The sequence below is a fragment of the Oncorhynchus keta genome, chromosome 37, assembly GCF_023373465.1.
Source record: "Oncorhynchus keta strain PuntledgeMale-10-30-2019 chromosome 37, Oket_V2, whole genome shotgun sequence".
Lineage (NCBI taxonomy): Eukaryota > Metazoa > Chordata > Actinopteri > Salmoniformes > Salmonidae > Oncorhynchus > Oncorhynchus keta.
Genome location: NC_068457.1, coordinates 13,804,920 through 13,824,006, shown reverse-complemented (window position 1 = coordinate 13,824,006; position 19,087 = coordinate 13,804,920). Strand labels below are relative to the sequence as shown.

The 19,087-nt window shown below is 45.0% G+C and overlaps 2 protein-coding genes across 3 annotated transcripts in view; one reads left to right on the top strand and one right to left on the bottom strand.

Moving 5' to 3' along the window:
- Positions 1-15,822, bottom strand: part of LOC118370243 (gamma-aminobutyric acid receptor subunit beta-3) — a 57,329-nt gene extending 41,507 nt beyond the window's left edge. Inside the window, exon 1 of one of the 2 annotated variants that reach the window (XM_035755165.2) lies at positions 15,357-15,822. In XM_035755165.2, coding sequence (XP_035611058.1) covers positions 15,357-15,484 — 128 coding nt within the window. In that variant the 5' untranslated portion in view covers positions 15,485-15,822. The remainder of the gene's footprint in view (positions 1-15,356) is intronic. The other variant, XM_035755166.2, reaches the window with a different exon arrangement.
- The window catches only part of LOC118370244 (gamma-aminobutyric acid receptor subunit alpha-5-like), a 32,473-nt gene that overhangs the window by 10,300 nt on the left and 3,086 nt on the right, over positions 1-19,087 (top strand). The window contains exons 7-9 of the mRNA XM_035755169.2: positions 11,775-11,918; positions 16,440-16,592; positions 18,627-18,838. Of these exons, the coding sequence (XP_035611062.1) occupies positions 11,775-11,918; positions 16,440-16,592; positions 18,627-18,838 (509 nt within the window). The remainder of the gene's footprint in view (positions 1-11,774; positions 11,919-16,439; positions 16,593-18,626; positions 18,839-19,087) is intronic.

Here is a 19,087-nt window from a genome sequence, read left to right as displayed (position 1 = left end):
TATAAACATTACTAGGCCCAGACTTCTTATGATCGGAGTATGAGTCAATGACAGCACGGCTCGGTAAACCTCCAACTCAGAAAACTACCAAATCAATTCCTCTAAAGAGACAATTGAACTTGCACAGTATAGGATGGTACATATGGAACAAGGAAAGAACACAGGATCCAGCCACAATGACGGCGCCGCAATAAGGAAGGACCTGAATCCTGAAGCCGGAGGAGCTAAACCTGGTTCAGTTAAACTAGGTGGAGTGTCAAAAGGTGTATCCATCCTTTAATCAAATTGCTTGGCCTTAATTACCTCAGGTAACCTGGCCCTTAATTACCTCAGGTAACCTGGCCCTTAGTTACCTCAGGTAACCTGGCCCTTAATTACCTCAGGTAACCTGGCCCTTAATTACCTCAGGTAACCTGGCCCTTAGTTACCTCAGGTAACCTGGCCCTTAGTTACCTCAGGTAACCTGGCCCTCAATTACCTCAGGTAACCTGGCCCTTAATTACCTCAGGTAACCAGGCCCTTAATTACCTTTGGTAACTTGGCACGTGGCCTGTGTCCTCAGCACCTGGGCTATCCTACTGTACCACTTCACCAGGGCTCCCAGGGTTGTATTCCCATTTACTAATTAGACCTAAAAGCAGACTATGGTCAGGCAGGGCTGGCCCTAGCCTTGTGTGCACCTTCAGCGAGATTTGGTTGGGGGACCCCACACCTCGCTGGCAAAACATTTTAGTAGCCCCCCCTCTTGAGGGCGGAGAGAAAAAGTTAAAAGTACATTTCCTGCAATTCCACACATTTTGCCATGGGCATAGAAAAAAATGTAGCAATTTTAAAGCATGTTGTCTGCAATTCTACACGTTTTGCCATGGGGCGAAGAGAACATTTAGCAATTTTAGAACTCATTCTATGCAATTCTACTCATTTTGCCATGGAGCGGAGAAAAGTTTTACAGCTAATTTCCTGTAATTCAACACATTATGCTATTGGGATGGAGCAAATTATTTACAGTTTTAAAGCTAGTTTCCGGAAATTTGACACATTTTGCAATGACTTATGCCATGTTAATATAGTATTTGAGTGAGAGTGACAAACAAAATCAATGGCCCTTCGTGCCTGGTCGGTAATTCAGCCATGATTACTACATTTACATTTTAGTCATTAAGCAGACGCTCTTATCCAAGAGTGACTTTTAGCAGCAATTATGGTTAAGTGCCTTGCTCAAGGGCACAGACAGAGCCGGATCAGGGATTAAAAACAGCAACCGTCCGGTTACTGGACCAACACTCTTAACTTCCAGGCTACCTGCCGCCACTACAACAAGTTTAAATAGCTGGCTAGACCTATTCACCTTTTTTTTCATGCTGACATGGGCTAATTGAGTGACTGTCAGTGACTGGCATAACAAGAAGAAAACTGCTTATGCACAACCGAGTTTCGAAATTTCACCCGGCGTATTCTACTATTTGAATTCTCAACAGTTAGGTGAAACCCCTCAACCCCCCTCTCAAGTTGAAAACCATACGTTCCTAAACCCAGAGGATTTCCAGAACTGGAAACTGCTTGTACTCTTTCATCCAGGTGTCACACCAGCATCTGCAGCTAAGCATCTCATCCTGTTATGTTAACATTCTCATGAAGTGTTGTGGGTTGGGGCAAGGCGGGGTTGGTATGGGTGTTGCCTGCCTGGTTTAAGTGCTGGCCTGAAATAGCTCAGCTGTACCTAGACCTTTTAGACAGGGTCACCACAGATGGATAGTCCCAGGGAAGCTAATAGGAATGCCCTGAGCATGTCACACTATAGTAAACCCTGGGCTTTGTCACACCATAGGACGTATATAGCCAGATTACCTAGCTGATTGGACTGCCCCTACAGGTGTAGGATCTTAATTTGATCACTGTTTTGTTGCTGAGAATTTTTCTGCTAAGCAGGAAACGCAAACTTGTCGTGTATTTGAGTTTTAAAAAGGCTTCTAAAGTTCAGAATTTCCACTTTGAAATTTCAGACTAGATTTGCCCTGACAAAAAAAGGCCAGACACTCAGAAAACATTTGCATTTGAGTCATTTACATACAGAGCATACCGATACAGCTACTACAGTATAGCCAGTTGTCTGAGCACTGTGACCACAGGCTCTATTTCTCATTCCATCACCCACACATCCCACTTCACCACCAGATACAACTGCTTTCCTGTGCAGCCCAGCTCACAGGGGATATGAAGGACGATGGAATGTGCATCTTGCCTTTACTCTCTTGGCCCACAGTTTACCTTTTTTTCAAGCGGCACAGAAAAACTAAGTCTTATCAAATAATGTCCATGATAAGTACAATGGATGTGGTAGGGTGTGGGGAGGAGGGAGTATGTGTATGTTTGTACAGATGTGGGATTGTAATTTGATCACCCTGTTGCAGGAGAACTGTTGCAGGACATTTCAAATGTGGAGTCTATTTGAGAGTTAAAAATGCTTCTGAAGTTTGTCATTTCCACATTGAAATTTTACACTTGATTTGCCCTAATGAAAAATGTATCAACCTCTACAAAAATGTCCATTCATTATTTCCTGTTTCCTGATTATTTTCCTGCTATAACAAACTGGAACAAAATTAAGAGCCTACATTTGTATAGGTCTGTGGATTAGCATGGAAAATGTCTGACCTGACCATGCTGCTGCTGCTAAGATGTCATTCGGGGGTCAATGCAACGTCATACTTGAGATGTGGGATCGCCTTCTTATGCTTTTTTGACACACTATTGCATATTGTATTTTTAGCAGGCACTCTTTTTTGAAGATTACCTCATAACTAGTGCACTGTACTACAAGGAACAGTAAAATATTGAAATGACCAGTAAAAATACATCACAGGTCAAAAGTGGGCCCTTTTGACACTATTCCACATCTAAATTCATAAAATGGTTAAATTGGTGTAAAAAACTATATCATGATACAGAAATAATCTACAAGAGTGCTGTAATAAACAGTCATTGAAGTCTATGGAATGATGGCACTCAAGTCTCTCTCAGTCTTCAACCGATCAGAGCTGTGGTGAACTGAAGTGCTTTTAGGGGCTGGGTTCTCTATTGTCGTCCATGCATTGCTAACACAAGGTTATCTGTATGGAGAGTACAGAGGACCGCATAACCTGAGTCAAAAGTAGTGCACAAAATAGGGAATAGGGTGCCATTTGGGACCTAGGCACAACCTCTTTTGATATACGAGACTGATTTAAATGGGTTGCGTATTACAGGCAAGGCTCAATCAGTGCATTGCTGTATGCACGGTGTAGCTCTTTTCTATTCCCATGGTCAATTAAAATCACAGGAGGGTTTTAGACGCTGTAAAACCATCCTATTAGTATTAGGTACTAGCACAGTCTCCTCACAGGTACAGTAGATGGCTCAGGTTTTCAGATTAAGATATATGGGTGCTTGGACAGTATCTAAACAAAGATGATATCAAATCTATCCATCATTTCATTTGTTCACTTGTTCATTGTCCATGTATTTGTTTGTTCGTTTATTCATTTGTTTATTCACTCATTCAGCCATTCGTTCATTCAGTTACTCATTCATCTATCGCAACTCCTAATGTTCATGTTATGTAATAGATGGGTTTGTACCGTGCAATCTCAGTCGGGTAGAGGTTGCCGTTAAGTTGGCATAGGTGACAGGCACCGCCTGCCAAATCCTTTAGCTCTACTACTAAATCGTGGTATCTCCCGCGTCATTATCCTTAATGCTTCTAAACCCACCCAACTTTACATTTTGGCCCTGGCTTTCGGGCTAAAGCCATCCAAGAAGTCTGACTGTAAATAGCAATCCACTAGGCATGGCAAGTAGTACCAGTACTACAGCAAAGTGCTATGACATGCTATTGAGCTTGGTTGCTTAGTTACTGCACTTTACATTGATCCATCACTTTCTTTTTCTTTGTTCTTCCCACCCAACACACACGCACACACGCACACACACACACACACACACACACACACACACACACACACACACACACACACACACACACACACACACACACACACACACACACACACACACACACACACACACAGCACACACACACACACACACACACACACACACACACACACACACACACACACACACACACACACACACACACACACACACACACACACACACACAGGCATTTTCTTCCTACAACGAGGGAGAAATGCTTGTTTAGTCCCTAGGAACATTCACAGTGTACCTCATTTTGATTATTTTCTTTAATCCAGAAAGACACTTTGTCATCCGGGGATTAAACTACAGTCATTCTTTTCATCCTTAATTAAAAAAATAAAAAAAAAGATATTTACAAAAATTACATGGAACATGGAAATGAAGTTGAAATGAAGTAGACTGGTACAGTGTATAGCCTTGAAGAACATGACTCACCCTCACATTTTCTTTCTCTCTCTCTCAGTGTTCTCTCTCTCTGTGTGTCTCATTTTCCTTCTCTCTCTCTCAGTGTTCTCTCTCTCTGTGTCTCATTTTCTTTCTTCCAGGTTCCTGTGGTTCTTCCCTTTCTTAACCTGGTTCTCTAGGCCTTTGTGTTTTTCAATTTTATATGCAAACCATCTACAAATGCTGAGGACTCTATACAGATGCAGGATATTAATTTGATCAACCTGTTGCAGGAGAACTTTTCTGCAATGCAGAACATGTACATGTAGTGTATTTGAGGATTTAAAATGATTCTCAAATTTGTAATTTCCACCTTGAAATTCATTTCAGACTGGATTTTAACTTCTGAAAAATTTCCGTCAATTACAATCGAAATAACAATTCAAATTTCCTGTTGCTGTAGGATTATTTCCCTGCTATAGCAAACTCTCTCAAATTAAGATCCTATATCTGTACCTCCACTTATTTCCCATGGTTCTGACTGGCCCATTATTCCTCACTATCCACTTTCCTCTGCATCTCCCTGCATGCTTAAAGAGACCTCGGACTCAAATTGATAGCAGATAGGAAAGGTGCTGTTTCTGAGGTTTCTCTCAGAATGTTGTCGCTGTATTTTTAGGACAGGTGTGGTTTCACATCAATATCCAACACTGTTTCTACAGTGACAGTGTTCAAGAGAGGAACAGCTTGCTAGTTGTTTCAGTTTAAATGAGGTTAACACCTCTGATAACACGTAAATCCTTCATCTGCACTTGATTGAATTCTCTTTGTTGGACTGCAGGTAATGTCCTAGCCAGTGCTTTCCTGAATCCAAGACTAGGTTTCTGACTACCCTAAAGGTTGCACCCTTATACTTTACATACAATATAAAACGCAGAGTGCAACAATTTCAAAGATTTTACTTAGTTACAGTTCATATCATAAAATCAGTCAATTGCAATAAATTCATCAGGCCCTAATCTGTGCATTACCATGCTGAAACATGAGCTGATGGCAGCAGATGAATGGCATGACAAATATACTCAGGATCTCTTCACGGTATCACTGCATTCAGATTGCCATCGATATAATGCAATTGTGTTCATTGTCCTTAGCTTATGCCTGCCCATACCATTACCCCATAGCCATCATGGGGCACTCTGTTCACAACATTGACATCAGCAAATCGCTTGCTCACATGATGCCATACCCGGGGTCTGCAGTTGTGAGACCGAGTGGACATACTGCCAAATTCTCTAAAACAACGTTGGAGGCGGCTTATGGTAGAGAAATTAACATAAAATTATCTGGCAACAGCTCTGGTGGACATTCCTGCTGTCAGCGTGCCAATTGCACGCTCCCTCAAATCTCGAGACATCTGTGGCTGTCACACCCTGATCTGTTTCACCTGTCTTGTGCTTGTCTCCACTTCCCCACCAGGTGTCTCCCATTTGTTCCCATTATCCCCTGTGTATTTAAACCGATGGTTCCGTTTTTCTGTTGCCAGTTCGTGCGTTTTTCCGTACTCCTGTTTTTCTAGTCCCTGTTTTCTATTCCTCCCGGTACTGACCTTTTCTGCCTGCCCTGACTCTGAGCCCGCCCGCCCGCCTGCCATACCATTTGCCTGCCCTGACCTCGAGCCTGCCCGCCGTCCTGTACCCATCTGACTGACTCTGACCTGGTTTACGAACTTCTGCCTGTCCTCGACCTGCCTCTTGCCTGCCCCTTGTCTATTAATAAATATAAGACCATCTGCCTCCTGTATCTGCATTTGGGTCTTGTCCTGTGTCGTTATCGTATGAACTGGCCATGACTGACCCAGCACTCTCCCTGCATTGAGGCACCATTGGAATAATTAGGAGCTACCTTACGGAAGGACATACTTTGGCGGAACGCCATGTCCAGTGTTTCAAATCATTACTGGAGAAATTCCATGGACTATCAATCAGGCAACATGCCACAACGGAGACCTGCCAGCTGCTCAGTAATCGTGCTACCAATGGTGATTTTATCCAGCCTACTCCGGCTTCCTGAGAACCCCACTTACCTCCTCCAGAGCGCTATGCTGGGGATCCTGGAACCTGCCGGGCGTTTCTTTCCCATTGCTCCCTCATCTTTTGAGCTGCAACCCTCTTCGTTTCCTTTGGATTGTTCGAAGATATTATATCTCATAACGCTGATGTCTGTAAGGGCTCTCACCTGGGAAACAGGTGAGATATTTATTATTTGAAACGAGGGTTTGGGAGCAACAATCTGCCATTTGCCTTCATCTGGAGGATTTCGTGGCGGAGGTGAGTAAAGTGTTCGATTCAACGGTGTCTGGGAGAGAGGAGGCCCGAAAGCTACTTCTACTACGTCAAGACTCCTGTAGTGTGGCTGACTATGTGGTAGACTTTCGCACGTTGGCCGCCGAGACTGCCTGGAACCTGGAATCCCTGTTTGACATCTTCCTTCATGGAATATTAGCGGAGATTAAAGACGAACTCCCAGCTCGGGAGTTACCCTTAGACACAACTCCATCATAGCCTTAACCATAAGGATCTGGGCGCCTACGGGAACGCAGGAGAGAGAGATCTGTTCTCGGCCACACTCGTCCATGACTGCTTTCTCGCCTCCCAAGAACCCAGGAATTCCCCGAAGCCTGCATTCTCGAGAGGATCCGAGTCACCCGAGCCCCCTCTGGAATCATCAGGGACGGGCGACTCGTTTACTCCAGAGCCTATGCAACTGGGCAGGGCTAGTTTGTCGCCTAAGGAACAATTACGCAGGCTGAGCTCCAACAGTTGCCTGTATTGTGGTGCTACAGGGCATTACATATCCACCTGTCCAGTAAAAGAACAGGCTCATCAGTAGATACGAGTACGCTGGTGGGCCATACTGGGAGTCTTCTAACTCCTATTACTCGTACCCCTTTCCATGTTATCCTGTTGTGGGGTGATTGGTCTAAATCTCTCCGGGTGATCATTGACTCTGGGGCTGACGAGAGTTTTGTGTACGCTACTCTAGTATCTGAGCATCTCCACACAACTCTTCTCCATTCCCATGGATTCCAGAGCACTGGACGGACGCTCCATTGGCAGGGTCACTCACAGTACGGTTTCCATTAACCTGTGAGTGTCGGGCAATCACATTGAGTCCATACAGCTTCTACATATTGAATCTCCCCATGTTCCTGTTGTTTTGGGATTTTCATGGCTCCAGAGGCACAACCCCCTGATTGACTGGATCACTGGTTCTATCCTGGGTTGGAGTCCGTTCTGACACTCACATTTCCTTAAAACGGCACAGTCTGTCCCAGGATGTCCTCCTGCGGGCTCTGGAAAAGCCTTGGATTTCTCCGCCTTTCCCGCGGAAGACCAGGACCTCCTGGAGGTTTTCAGCAAGGCTTGCGCCACCTCCCTTCCTCCACATCGCCCCATGATTGTGCCAATGACTTCCTCCACCACACTGCCTCATGGGCGGCTATATTCCCTCTCTGGCTGCTGGGAGACGAGTGGAAGAACGCCTTCAACATCCTTGTTTGCTCCCGTTCTGTTCAAGCACATGTCCGACATGTCCTCCAGCACCTCCTGGAGAACCCGTTGTTTGTGAAAGCTGAGGGTGTGAATTCCATTGCTCCACTATCTTTTTTCTGGGATACGTCATCGCTGAAGGGGACGTTCAGATGGAGCCTGACAAGGTGAAAGTGGTGATGGATTGGCCCCAACCCACCTCTAGAGTGCAGGTGCAATGTTTTGTACTGCTGCTTCATTCGAAGCCACAGCACCCTGGCTTCTTCCCTCTCTGCACTCACTTATCCTAAGGTTCCCATGGTCTTAAGCTGCCGACAGGGCATCCTGTCAGTTCGTGGTGGAGGTTTACTTCTCGGACATTGGAGTGGGGGCCGTTTTGTCCCAACATTCGGCCCAGGACCAAAAGTTGCACCCCTGCACTTTCCTTTCTCATCGCCTGAATTCTGCTGAGAGGAACTATGACATTGGTAATCGAGAGCTTCTTGCGGTCAAGTTGGCGCTGGAGGAGTGGAGGCACTGGCTTGAAAGGGCAGAACATCCATTCTTAGTTTGGACCGACCTTAAGAAACTTGAATATTTTCGCACCGCTAAACTCCTCAACTCCAAACAAGGCTCTGTTATTCACTCGGTTTAACTTTACCATCACATACCGCCCTGGGCCCAATAATGTTAAGCCTGATGCTCTCTCTCGCCTGTATAGTTCTGCGGCTACACCAGCAGACCAAGAGACCATCCTCCCCTACCTCCTGTCTCGCTACTACACTTGTCTGGGGAATCAAGAGCCTGGTCCACAACGTGCAGCATTCCCAGCCGGACCCCAGGGGGCCCTGATTCAGACCCGCTCCCCAAGTCCTGGAATGGGAACATTCCTCGACGCTTACCTATCATCCCGGCTCCTACTGGACCCTGGCTTTCATCCGGCAAAGGTTTTGGTGGCCCACTATGTTTTCTGAACAAGACTCAGAGGCAAGCTCCAGCTGGCTTCTTTTAACCACTCCCTGGTGCCTCATCGCCCCTGGTTGCATATATCCCGGTCACTGGTCTCCCTCTGTCTGATAGCAACAACACCATCCTTACAGTGGTGAATAGGTTTTCTAAAGGCGCCCATTTCATTCCCCTCCCCAAGTTACTTGCAAGTTACCTGTTCCCTCATTGGGTTGTAGGCTAGCCTGTCCTCCGGGTTTCATTCTCAGTCCAACGGCCAGTTGGAGCGTGCCAATCAGGACCCGGAGATGGCACTCCGTGCCTCATCTCGGCCAATCTACCACCTGGAGCCAGCAACTCGTGTGGGTGGAGTACGCCCGGAACGCCCTTCCCTGCTCGGCCACTGGGCTCTCACCTAGCGAGTGTTCCCTGGGTTACCAGCCTCCACTCTTCCCAGAGCAAGAGGAAGAGGTCAGCATACCCTCAGCCCAGATGTTAGTCCATCGCTGTCGGTGTACCTGGAAGAGATCCCGGTCCGCTCTCCCTAAGAACTCCTCCCGTTATCGTCTCGGGCAGAGGGTATGGTTCTCCACTCGGGATCTGCCCCACAGGGTGGAATCCCATTTAACTTTCCCCCGCTTTATCGGCCCCTTTCCGATCTCTAAAATTCTTAGTCCCACTGCTGTTTGTCTTCTGTTGCTTCCCTCCGTATACATCTCATGGTTCATGTGTCTAAGATGAAACCTTTGTCTCACAGCCCTTTGTCTCCTGTTTCCAGGCCCCCCGTCTCATTGATGGCCATCCGGCATACACGGTGAGACGCCTCGTGAGTGTTCAACCTCGGGGCAGGGGTTTCCAGTACCTGGTTGACTGGGAGGGTTATGGCCTGGAGGAGAGGTGCTGGGTCCCCGCTAAGGACATCCTGGACCCGGCCCTCATCGCTGACTTTCACCGCCGGCATCCCGGTCAACCAGGTATGCGCCCGGGTAGGACGCCAGGTGGTGCCCCTAGAGGGGGGGTACTGTCACACCCTGATCTGTTTCACTTGTTTGGTGCTTGTCTCCACCCCCCACCAGGTGTCTCCAATTTGTTCCCATTATCCCCTGTGTATTTATACCGATGGTTTCTGTTTGTCTGCTGGCAGTTCGTCTTGTCTCGTCAAGCCTACCAGCGTATTTTTCTGTGCTCCTGTTGTTTTTCTAGTCCTCCCGGTTCCAACCTTTTCTGTCTGGCCTGATCCTGTCTGCCATACCATTCTGCCTACCCTGACCTCGAGCCTGTCTGCCTTCGTGTACCCATCTGACTCTGACCTGGTTTACAAACCTCTACCTGTCCTCAACCTTTCCCCAGCGCAAGGTGCACCTGTGTAATGACCATGCTGTTTAATCAGCTTCTTGAAATGCCACACCTGTCAGGTGGATGGATTATGTTGGCAAAGAACAAATGCTCACAAACGGATGTAAACAAATTTGTGAGAGAAAAAAAATATTTTTATGTGTTTAGAATAATTCTGGGATCTTTTATTTCAGCACATGAAACATGGGACCTACACTTTACATGTTGCATTTATATTTTTATTCAGTGTAGAATGTACGTAGTATATATCTCATGATTTGAGAGTAACAATACTTTTGTTAATTAATTTAAAAAAGGAAAAATAGATACATTTGTACTTCAAATGATAGCTGTCTGTTATGAGTAGTGTAAAAAGTGTGTTTCTGGTTGTAACAGATCTCAAAAATCTTCATATTTGACATGCCCTACCTGGCTACTGTAAACTGTAGCTGACCTGACCTGAACATTGTATTACTCCTCGATCCAGACTGTTCTATTGATACAGCCTATTAAGAGATCCTAATGGTTGGCAGGCCTTTGTGTTCTATCTTGGGTCAGTGTTTCAGGAGAGGAGCCAATGCAACTCCTTGTGGATGTCATGAGTCTTTAGGGCTTTGCCCCAGCTTTAGAGTGACCTCCACACTGGACCCTCCTGTAATCCACACAGAGAGCTGACAAGAGAAGTAATTTCCCTTTTAGATTAATTGGGAAATAATTTGATTACAGATCACTGACTTGAGCAAAAAAAACTAGTAGGCTACAATCTGAAGTTGGTTGGTTTGTGTGTGTGTCTGTCTGCCTGCCTGCCTGTCTGTCTGTCTAACCATTTGTCTGTCTGTCTACGTATGCATCTGTGTCTTTCTGTATGTCACCATGCCTGATGACCCTCTCTGCCGTGGCAGAGGCGTAATTTGGACCAGACCTTGGGGGTCAGCGTTAGCCGACACTGTCAGCTCCAATCAGCCACTGTGGCTATGTGATTAACAAGCTGTGTTGCGTTGCAAACATGCGCTCAACCACAGTTCAATCCAAGCCTGAAGCCCCCAGAGGGCCAAAGTTGGCAGAGTCCCTTATTCTAGTCTATACTGTACAGCTTCCAGTCGATTTCCTTACTATGGTAAAGGAAAAGAGTTTGGGTATAGCTATGTCGTCTCTTAAGATCTGTTCTTAGAGAGAAAACCATTCACCACATAAGTGACAAATCCACAAACGCAATGGGTGCCTAGCTGTACTCAACACAGCAGGATCAGAAGAAACTTTTTGGCACCAGGACTTTGCATTTGCTAAACAAATCAACTTGAACACCAAACCACTACTTAGTTTCACTTAGAGTAGAATATGAGGAACCTTGTGTCCTGGACATAAGTAACAAACTGTTATGTTCCTTCCCCAGCATGCATGTCAAGCTTACACGATATAGGCCTCCGATTGTGTTGCCAGAAGAACTTTTAGCCCTAGAAATAGCTTCATCCTAGTGTCGCTTGACTCAAGATCTGAGTTTCAACTATAATTTCGATCTGAGACATGCTAGTTCCTGATATGTGCCCTGGCCTGTATAATATCTCATTAGCATCCTCACAGTGTCCTGTTTCTCTCTTTCAGATGCCTATCCAGTCTCTGAGGTGGTGTACCTCTGGCAAACCGGTGCTGCCAAGTCTGTAGTGGTGGCAGAAGACGGATCCCGCCTCAACCAGTACCACCTGATTGGCCAGACCGCAGGCTCTGAGGACATCTACACCAGTCGAGGTGAGGTACAGTTAACGTTGGAGGTTTACATACACTTAGGTTGGAGTAATTAAAACTCATTTTTCAACCACTCCACAAATTTCTTGTTAACAAACTATAGTTTTGGCAAGTCGGTTAGGACATCTACATTGTGCATTTTTGTGCACAGTAATATTTCCTACAATTGTTTACAGACAGGTTATTTCACTGAATCACAATTCCAGTGGGTCAGAAGTTTACAGACACTAAGTTGACTGTGCCTTTTTACAGCTTGGAAAATTCCAGAAAATAATGTAATGGCTTTAGAAGCTTCTGATAGGCTAATTGACATCATTTGAGTCAATTGGAGGTGTACCTGTGGATGTATTTCAAGGCCTACCTTCATACTCAGTGCCTCTTTGCTTGACGTCATGGGAAAATCTAAAGAAATCAGCCAAGACCTCAGAAAAGAAATTGTAGACCTCCACAAGTCTGGTTCATCCTTGAGAGCAATTTCCAAATGCCTGAACGTACTTTGGTGCGAAAAATGCAAATCAACCTTGTGAAGATGCTGGAGGTAACAGGTACAAAAGTATCTATATCCACAGTAAAATGAGTCCTATATCGACATAACCTGAAAGGCCGCTCAGCAAGGAAGAAGCCACTGCTCCAAAACCGCCATAAAAAAATCCAGACTACGGTTTGCAACTGCACATGGGGACAAATATTGTACTTTTTGGAGAAATGTCCTCTGGTCTGATGAAACAGAAATACAACTGTTTGGCCATAATGACCATTGTTATGTTCGGAGGAAAAAGCGGGACGCTTGCGAGCCGGAGAACACCATCCCGGCCGTGAAGCACGGAGGTGGCAGCATCATGTTGTGGTGGTGCTTTGCTGCAGGAGGGACTGGTGCACTTCACAAAATAGATGGCATCATGAGGTAGGTCATAGTATTGGCTACTTGCCGAGTACACTCGCTAAAGTGCTAACTTATTAGCTAGCATGGCTAACTGAAAATTACGTGGATATATTGAACTTCTCAAGACATCAGTCAGGAAGCTTGGTCACAAATGAGTCTTCCTAGTGGACAATGACTCTAAGCATACTTCCAAAGTTGTGGCAAAATGGCTTAAGGACAACAAAGTCAAGGTATTGGAGTGGCCATCACAAAGCCCTGACCTCAATCCTATAGAACATTTGTGGGCAGAACTGAAAAAGCGTGTTCAAGCAAGAAGGCCTACAAACCTGACTCAGTTACACCAGTTCTGTCAGGAGGAATGGGCCAAAATTCACCAAACTTACTATGGGAAGCTTTTAAGCCATTTAAAGGCAATGCTACCAAATACTAATTGAGTGTATGTAAACTTCTGACCCACTGAGAATGTGATGAAAGAAATAAAAGCTGAAATAAATCATTATTTCTACTATTATTCTGACATTACACTTAAAATAAAGTGGTGACCCTAACTAAACAAAGACAGGGAATTGTTACTATTATTAAATGTCAGGAAATGTGTTTGGCTAAGGTGTATGTAAACTTCCGACTTCAACTGTATATACATTCAACCTGTCCCAGGCCTCTTCCGATATCCACACTTGCATACCCTAGAATTAAGCAATGTATTACGGTATGCATTCTAATTGCTATGCACATATGGATGTTGGAATGGAATGTAGATTGAGACATTTTGATTTAGATTTGTAGGACCCCTTTAGGTATCAAAGAATATATGAAAAATATGTTTGATCAAATATTGTATTTTGGCCTTTACTACTATAGCCCATAGAAACGCATTGGGTAACACATTCAACATGGATTTAAAAGAAGGTTTTGAAATGTCTGTCCTATATCTAGGAGACATAAGAAAGCTCAGGAAATATGTGTTTTTTTTGGACACATTTAACCCATAATTGTTGTTGCCACAAAACTACCTCCATTCTTCCGTTCATTTGTATGGGTTACCTTCAGACGAGTCCTGTGACACTTCTGGGGGTTCGTAGAGCAAAACGAAAGCCTCATCTTTCCATAGAGTGGTCATCTTAGTTGGTAGGTCAAACCGTTCGGACGCTACAGACGTTTTGGTGAGAAGACCAAAGCCCGGGATGTCTCATGGTCTGACAAACACCGATGTAGCTCGGCCACCTTCTACCGCAGGTGCGGAACGCTGACGTAGGCGGATGAGGTGGATTCAGACATAGCCCATGCAAATATCTCCATCTTAAACTGACCGATTTTCATGGGGATTCTGTTATTATGTTACTTAGATGGACGCACAAGTGTGTCAGTAGACTCTTGGCGATTAAGTTAGGGAATTTATATTTTGGGGAAAGTGTCCTATTCCTTTCAATGTCATTTTTAGTTTGACTTCTCCAAACTCCACTGTACTTCACTATAGGCTAGAGGGGGGGAAGGAAATAGTTTGGAGAAGGAGCAAGAGCAGGAAGGGAAGTAGCCAGCTGTCACTTAGGCTACACGTGGAGTCACTTATTCCTGTCCTGAGTCAAGGGTTAATCCCATGTTGACTCCCCCATCAGGCTTTTGCATAAGAGGACGACATCACAGCCCCCCAAGGGATTGGACATCCCAGGCTCCCGGGCAGGGACACGTGGGACTGAAAGGCTTTAATTCCCTTATGTAAAGTGGAACTGTAATATACATCAGCTGCTGTCTGCAGAATGGCTGTTAAAAGTGTGGATTTCCCTAGTGTTGTGCGTAGAATAGCAGAAACCATCCAGCCCAGTCAGAGTCATCATCACAGCCGTTTAACTCTTTGGCCATGAAAGGAGAGGAGAGGCAGGACAGTCCCTCCATGGCAATCTCCCTTGATCATGGATAAGAACTAAAAACCCTCCCTGCCTGTTAAGTAGGCAACGGGATCCTATAAGCTTCCCTGCAGGGCCACTGTAAAGTGTCAACTATAGTCCATTTGTGGACTGACCCCAAACTTCAGTAGGCCCGCGAGCTAAAAGTGTGTTTCTGCGCATCTCCTTTCCTCCACCTGCTCCTCTCTGCTTGCCAGCAAGTGACAAATGGGAGCTGCGGAGGTCAGGTGGTGGCTGTAGGCCGTCTGTCTGGCCCAGGGCCAAGTCAGTAGAGTTCACTGTCCCCGATGGGAATCCAGTGGGTCAGTTCTGTTGTGGTTCTTGAATTAGCATGTGCCTAATCTTAGGTACAATCCCTCTATGGCTAAATCAAGACGAGATTATCAAACGGCTCGGTTTAGAGACATGACATCCTATACCCCCTCACAGTACATTTACAAAATAAGCACCGTACTCCCCTAAAATGATATAGTACACTGTTTGGTAAAAGAGGGAAATATATGGAATATATATATTGCCTTTATGCAATGTCTCCTTTGGACATAATCCCAATAGACAGCCTATTCCAGTTGTTTTCTTATTTATATTTGCATATTTACATGTAAGTAAAGTATTTCAAGAACATTCTGTGACCACCGTTGCCTTAGTACTCACCAGTTGACCAACATGGCTGCGTTATTGTCTGCAATGAATGGAAGTTCCCCATAAACGCTCCAGAATCCTTGCAGTAAAATCCACCAAAGGTACATGTTCATTCCTCTATGAGTCTCATCGGGCTCCATGCATCAACAGCAAACAGTCCGGATGGAGGATCGGATCCCCGGTCGGTCGGTCGCTCGCTCGCTCGAGGCGGAGAGAGGCTGGGAGTCATGGGTGTCTCCCCGGTGGGCCGAGAAGACGCCGGCTAGCTGGGGCTTCTGGGGCTGGAGACATGATGGTGCCTGCGTTGGCCCTGCGTCCTTTTGGCTCACAGAAACACAAACTTCCCATGGGGCACCAGGTCAACCCCCCTCCATCACACCCCTGGGAGAATTGTGATTAACTAGGAGCTAAGGTGTGCAGATATCTGTCCGTCAGTCGCTGGAGATTTGGTAGCGTCGCGTCCTTGTCGAGTGTGCGAGGCCAGAGCACAGCAGAGCAGAGCCGAGCTGAGTGAGTGGGCAGGACTGAGCTAGCGTTTTCCCTGATGGCAGGATGCAGATTGTGACAGGGGATTAGTGAGATACAGAAATCGGATTTTGCCTGGAGAACGCAGCAGTCATCAGTGGATTTTCTATAGTTTATCAGGCGCCGGCTGTGGGAAGCTGGAAAGGATTTTTTTTTAAAGCTTCAAATGCAATCTTCAGTTGGTTAACAGGATATGTTGTTTTTTTTCCTCTCCCCTTTTTTTACCTCAACATTTACCTCACACAGCAACTGTCACATTATTGAGTGTAAAACATACATATTGTAGGGACACCATTTTCTATCATATTTTATTCATCTGCATAGTTATTTTCTTAGATAATTATATTTGTTGCCGATTGTTGCATCCTTGTCATGAGTTTTTTTTTTTAAATATAACGCTTAAACAAAAGTGCATATTATAAAGTTCGATAAAATTCTCAAATATATAATACAATTATTTAAAAATGCAGGATGACTTAGCGATTCACTATGTCCTTCTACTGTATATCTCCATCGTTGTTACCACCGCAATAATTCATTTCTTTGTCCCACCGTCCTCTAAACCAACAGGACAATACACAGTCATGATGTGTCACTTCTACCTGAAGAGGAAGATTGGTTACTTTGTCATTCAGACCTACATGCCCTGCTTCATGACCGTGATCCTGTCCCAGGTGTCCTTCTGGCTCAACCGTGAATCTGTACCAGCCAGGACCGTTTTTGGTTAGTATGACCTCAACACAACCACTTGGATAAACTCTACCAAAAAGTGTACTTTCAACTCAAAATGAACACTATGTGTTGCCACATCACCCAACACATACTGTACACTCATCACAATATTCATGAATCGTGTTAGATTTTTTTATTTAAACCTTTAGTTAGCCGGATAAGTCATTGAGAGTGAATTACCTTTCACAATAACGACCTGGTTAAACTACAATTATCTCTATCATCCATGATGACGCCAATTTGAAATAGATTTTCAGGCAATTATAGACATCACAGGTGATGAACACCTTTCTCTTGTCCCTAAAAAAACCCTGAATGTCTACAGCAGGGTTCCCCAACTGGCGGGTGATTTTATTTGTTTTCTGAGAAAAAATAAATGCATTGTTTTTTTTATACTTTAATTTATTTATTGTTGGAAATAAGACTGTAAAAACACCAGCAAATCAGCTCGAAGTGATTTCCATTTTGAAAATCTATTCCAAAGTATTCCCAGCCATAATAGAGAGAGCTATTATTAGTGACCAAAAAAAGTATGTGGACACCTCATCGAATATCTCATTCCAAAATCATGGGCATTAATATGGAGTAGGTCCCTCCTATACTGCTATAACAGCCTCCAATCTTCTGGAAACATTGCTGCGGGGACTTGCTTCCATTCAGCCACAAGAGCATTAGTGAGGTCGGCCACTGATGTTGGGCGATTAGGTCCGACTCACAGTCGGCGTTCCAGTTCATCCCAAAGGTGTTCAATGGGGATGAGGTCAGGGCATTGTGCAGGCCACTCAAGTTCTTCCACACCAATTTTGACAAACCATTTCTGTATGGACCTCTATTTATGCATGGGGGCATTGTCATGCTGGAACGGGACTGAAACAGGACTGTTGCCACAAAGTTGGAAGCACAGAATCGTGTAGAATGTAATTGTATGCTGTAACGTTAAGATTTCCCTTCACTTGAACTAAGGGGTCTAGCCGGACCATGAAAAACAGCCCCAAACCATTATTCCTACTCCACCAAACTTTACAGTTGGCACTATGCATTCGCGTCTCCAGTCCAATGGCGGCAAGCTTTACACCACTCCAGCTGACGCTTGGCATTGCGCATGGTGATCTGAGGCTTGTGTGCTCGGCCATGGAAACCCATTTCATGAAGCTCCCGATGAACAGTTCTTGTGCTGACGTTGTTTCCAGAGGCAGTTTGGAACTCGGTATTGAGTGTTGCAACCTAAAACAGATGATTTTTACACGCTACGCACTTCGGCACTCGGCGGTCCCGTTCTGTGAGCTTGTGCGGCCTACCACTTCGGCACTCGGTGGTCCCATTCTGTGAGCTTGTGCGGCCTACCACTTCGGCACTCGGCGGTCCCGTTCTGTGAGCTTGTGCGGCCTACCACTTCGCGGCTGAGCTGTTGTATGACGGTTCCACGTTGAAAGTCACTGACCTTTTCAGTAAGGCCATTCTATTGGCAATGTTTGTCTATGGATATTGCATGGCGGTGTGCTCGATTTAATACTTTAAAACAGAATCCACTAATTGTAATGTGTGTCCACAAACTGTTGTATATACTGTATACTGTATGTTATTGAATACAAATGTAGCAATGTTTGAAATTATTATGTTTTTGTGAAATATTATACTTGTTTGGTCTTCTTGCGGTCTATTTGCAGTCTACAAATGATTTGTAATTATGTTCCGGCCCCCTGACCATCCGCTCAAGAACAAATGTGCCCGCGGCTGAATCTAGTTGATGATCCCAAAATGTCTACAGCTTCCACACGTCACTACAGATTATGTCAACCACTCGATTCCCAAACACTAAATAATATATTACAACCTGTAGCTCACTCATCATACATGGGTAGGGTTCATTAGGCAGAGAATGGAAGAAAACGGACTGAAACAAGGAGGGACTACATGGCCTTGTCCAATTAGTAACTCTTATTAGATTTTTTTCCATTGCAAAACATTTGAAAACCTTTTCCACTGTGTGCCCTAATGAACATGACGTCTCTGTTTTTCAACCAGGTGTCACTACAGTGCTGACTATGACGACTCTCAGTATCAGCGCTCGCAACTCGCTGCCCAAGGTGGCCTACGCCACAGCCATGGATTGGTTCATCGCTGTGTGCTATGCGTTCGTCTTCTCCGCGCTCATCGAGTTTGCCACCGTCAACTATTTCACCAAGAGGAGCTGGGCGTGGGATGGCAAGAAGGCCATGGAGGCTCAGCACCCAAAGGTGAGTCCATGGAGGGTCCCAGCACGTATCCCACCATTGAAAAGTGATAGAGAGCTACGGTCGTATTTTTGGGATGACGTGATGGAAACGTTGATGCTGTACATGCATAATAATTACTGACAGAAATCGTTAAGTTAAAATAAAAAAAAACGTTTAGCCCCGGTTTGTGAGGGTCGACATGTAACACTGACTATTTGTATCCATCCAACACAAATAGTACCGTATTAAATATTAAATGATACATTTGAA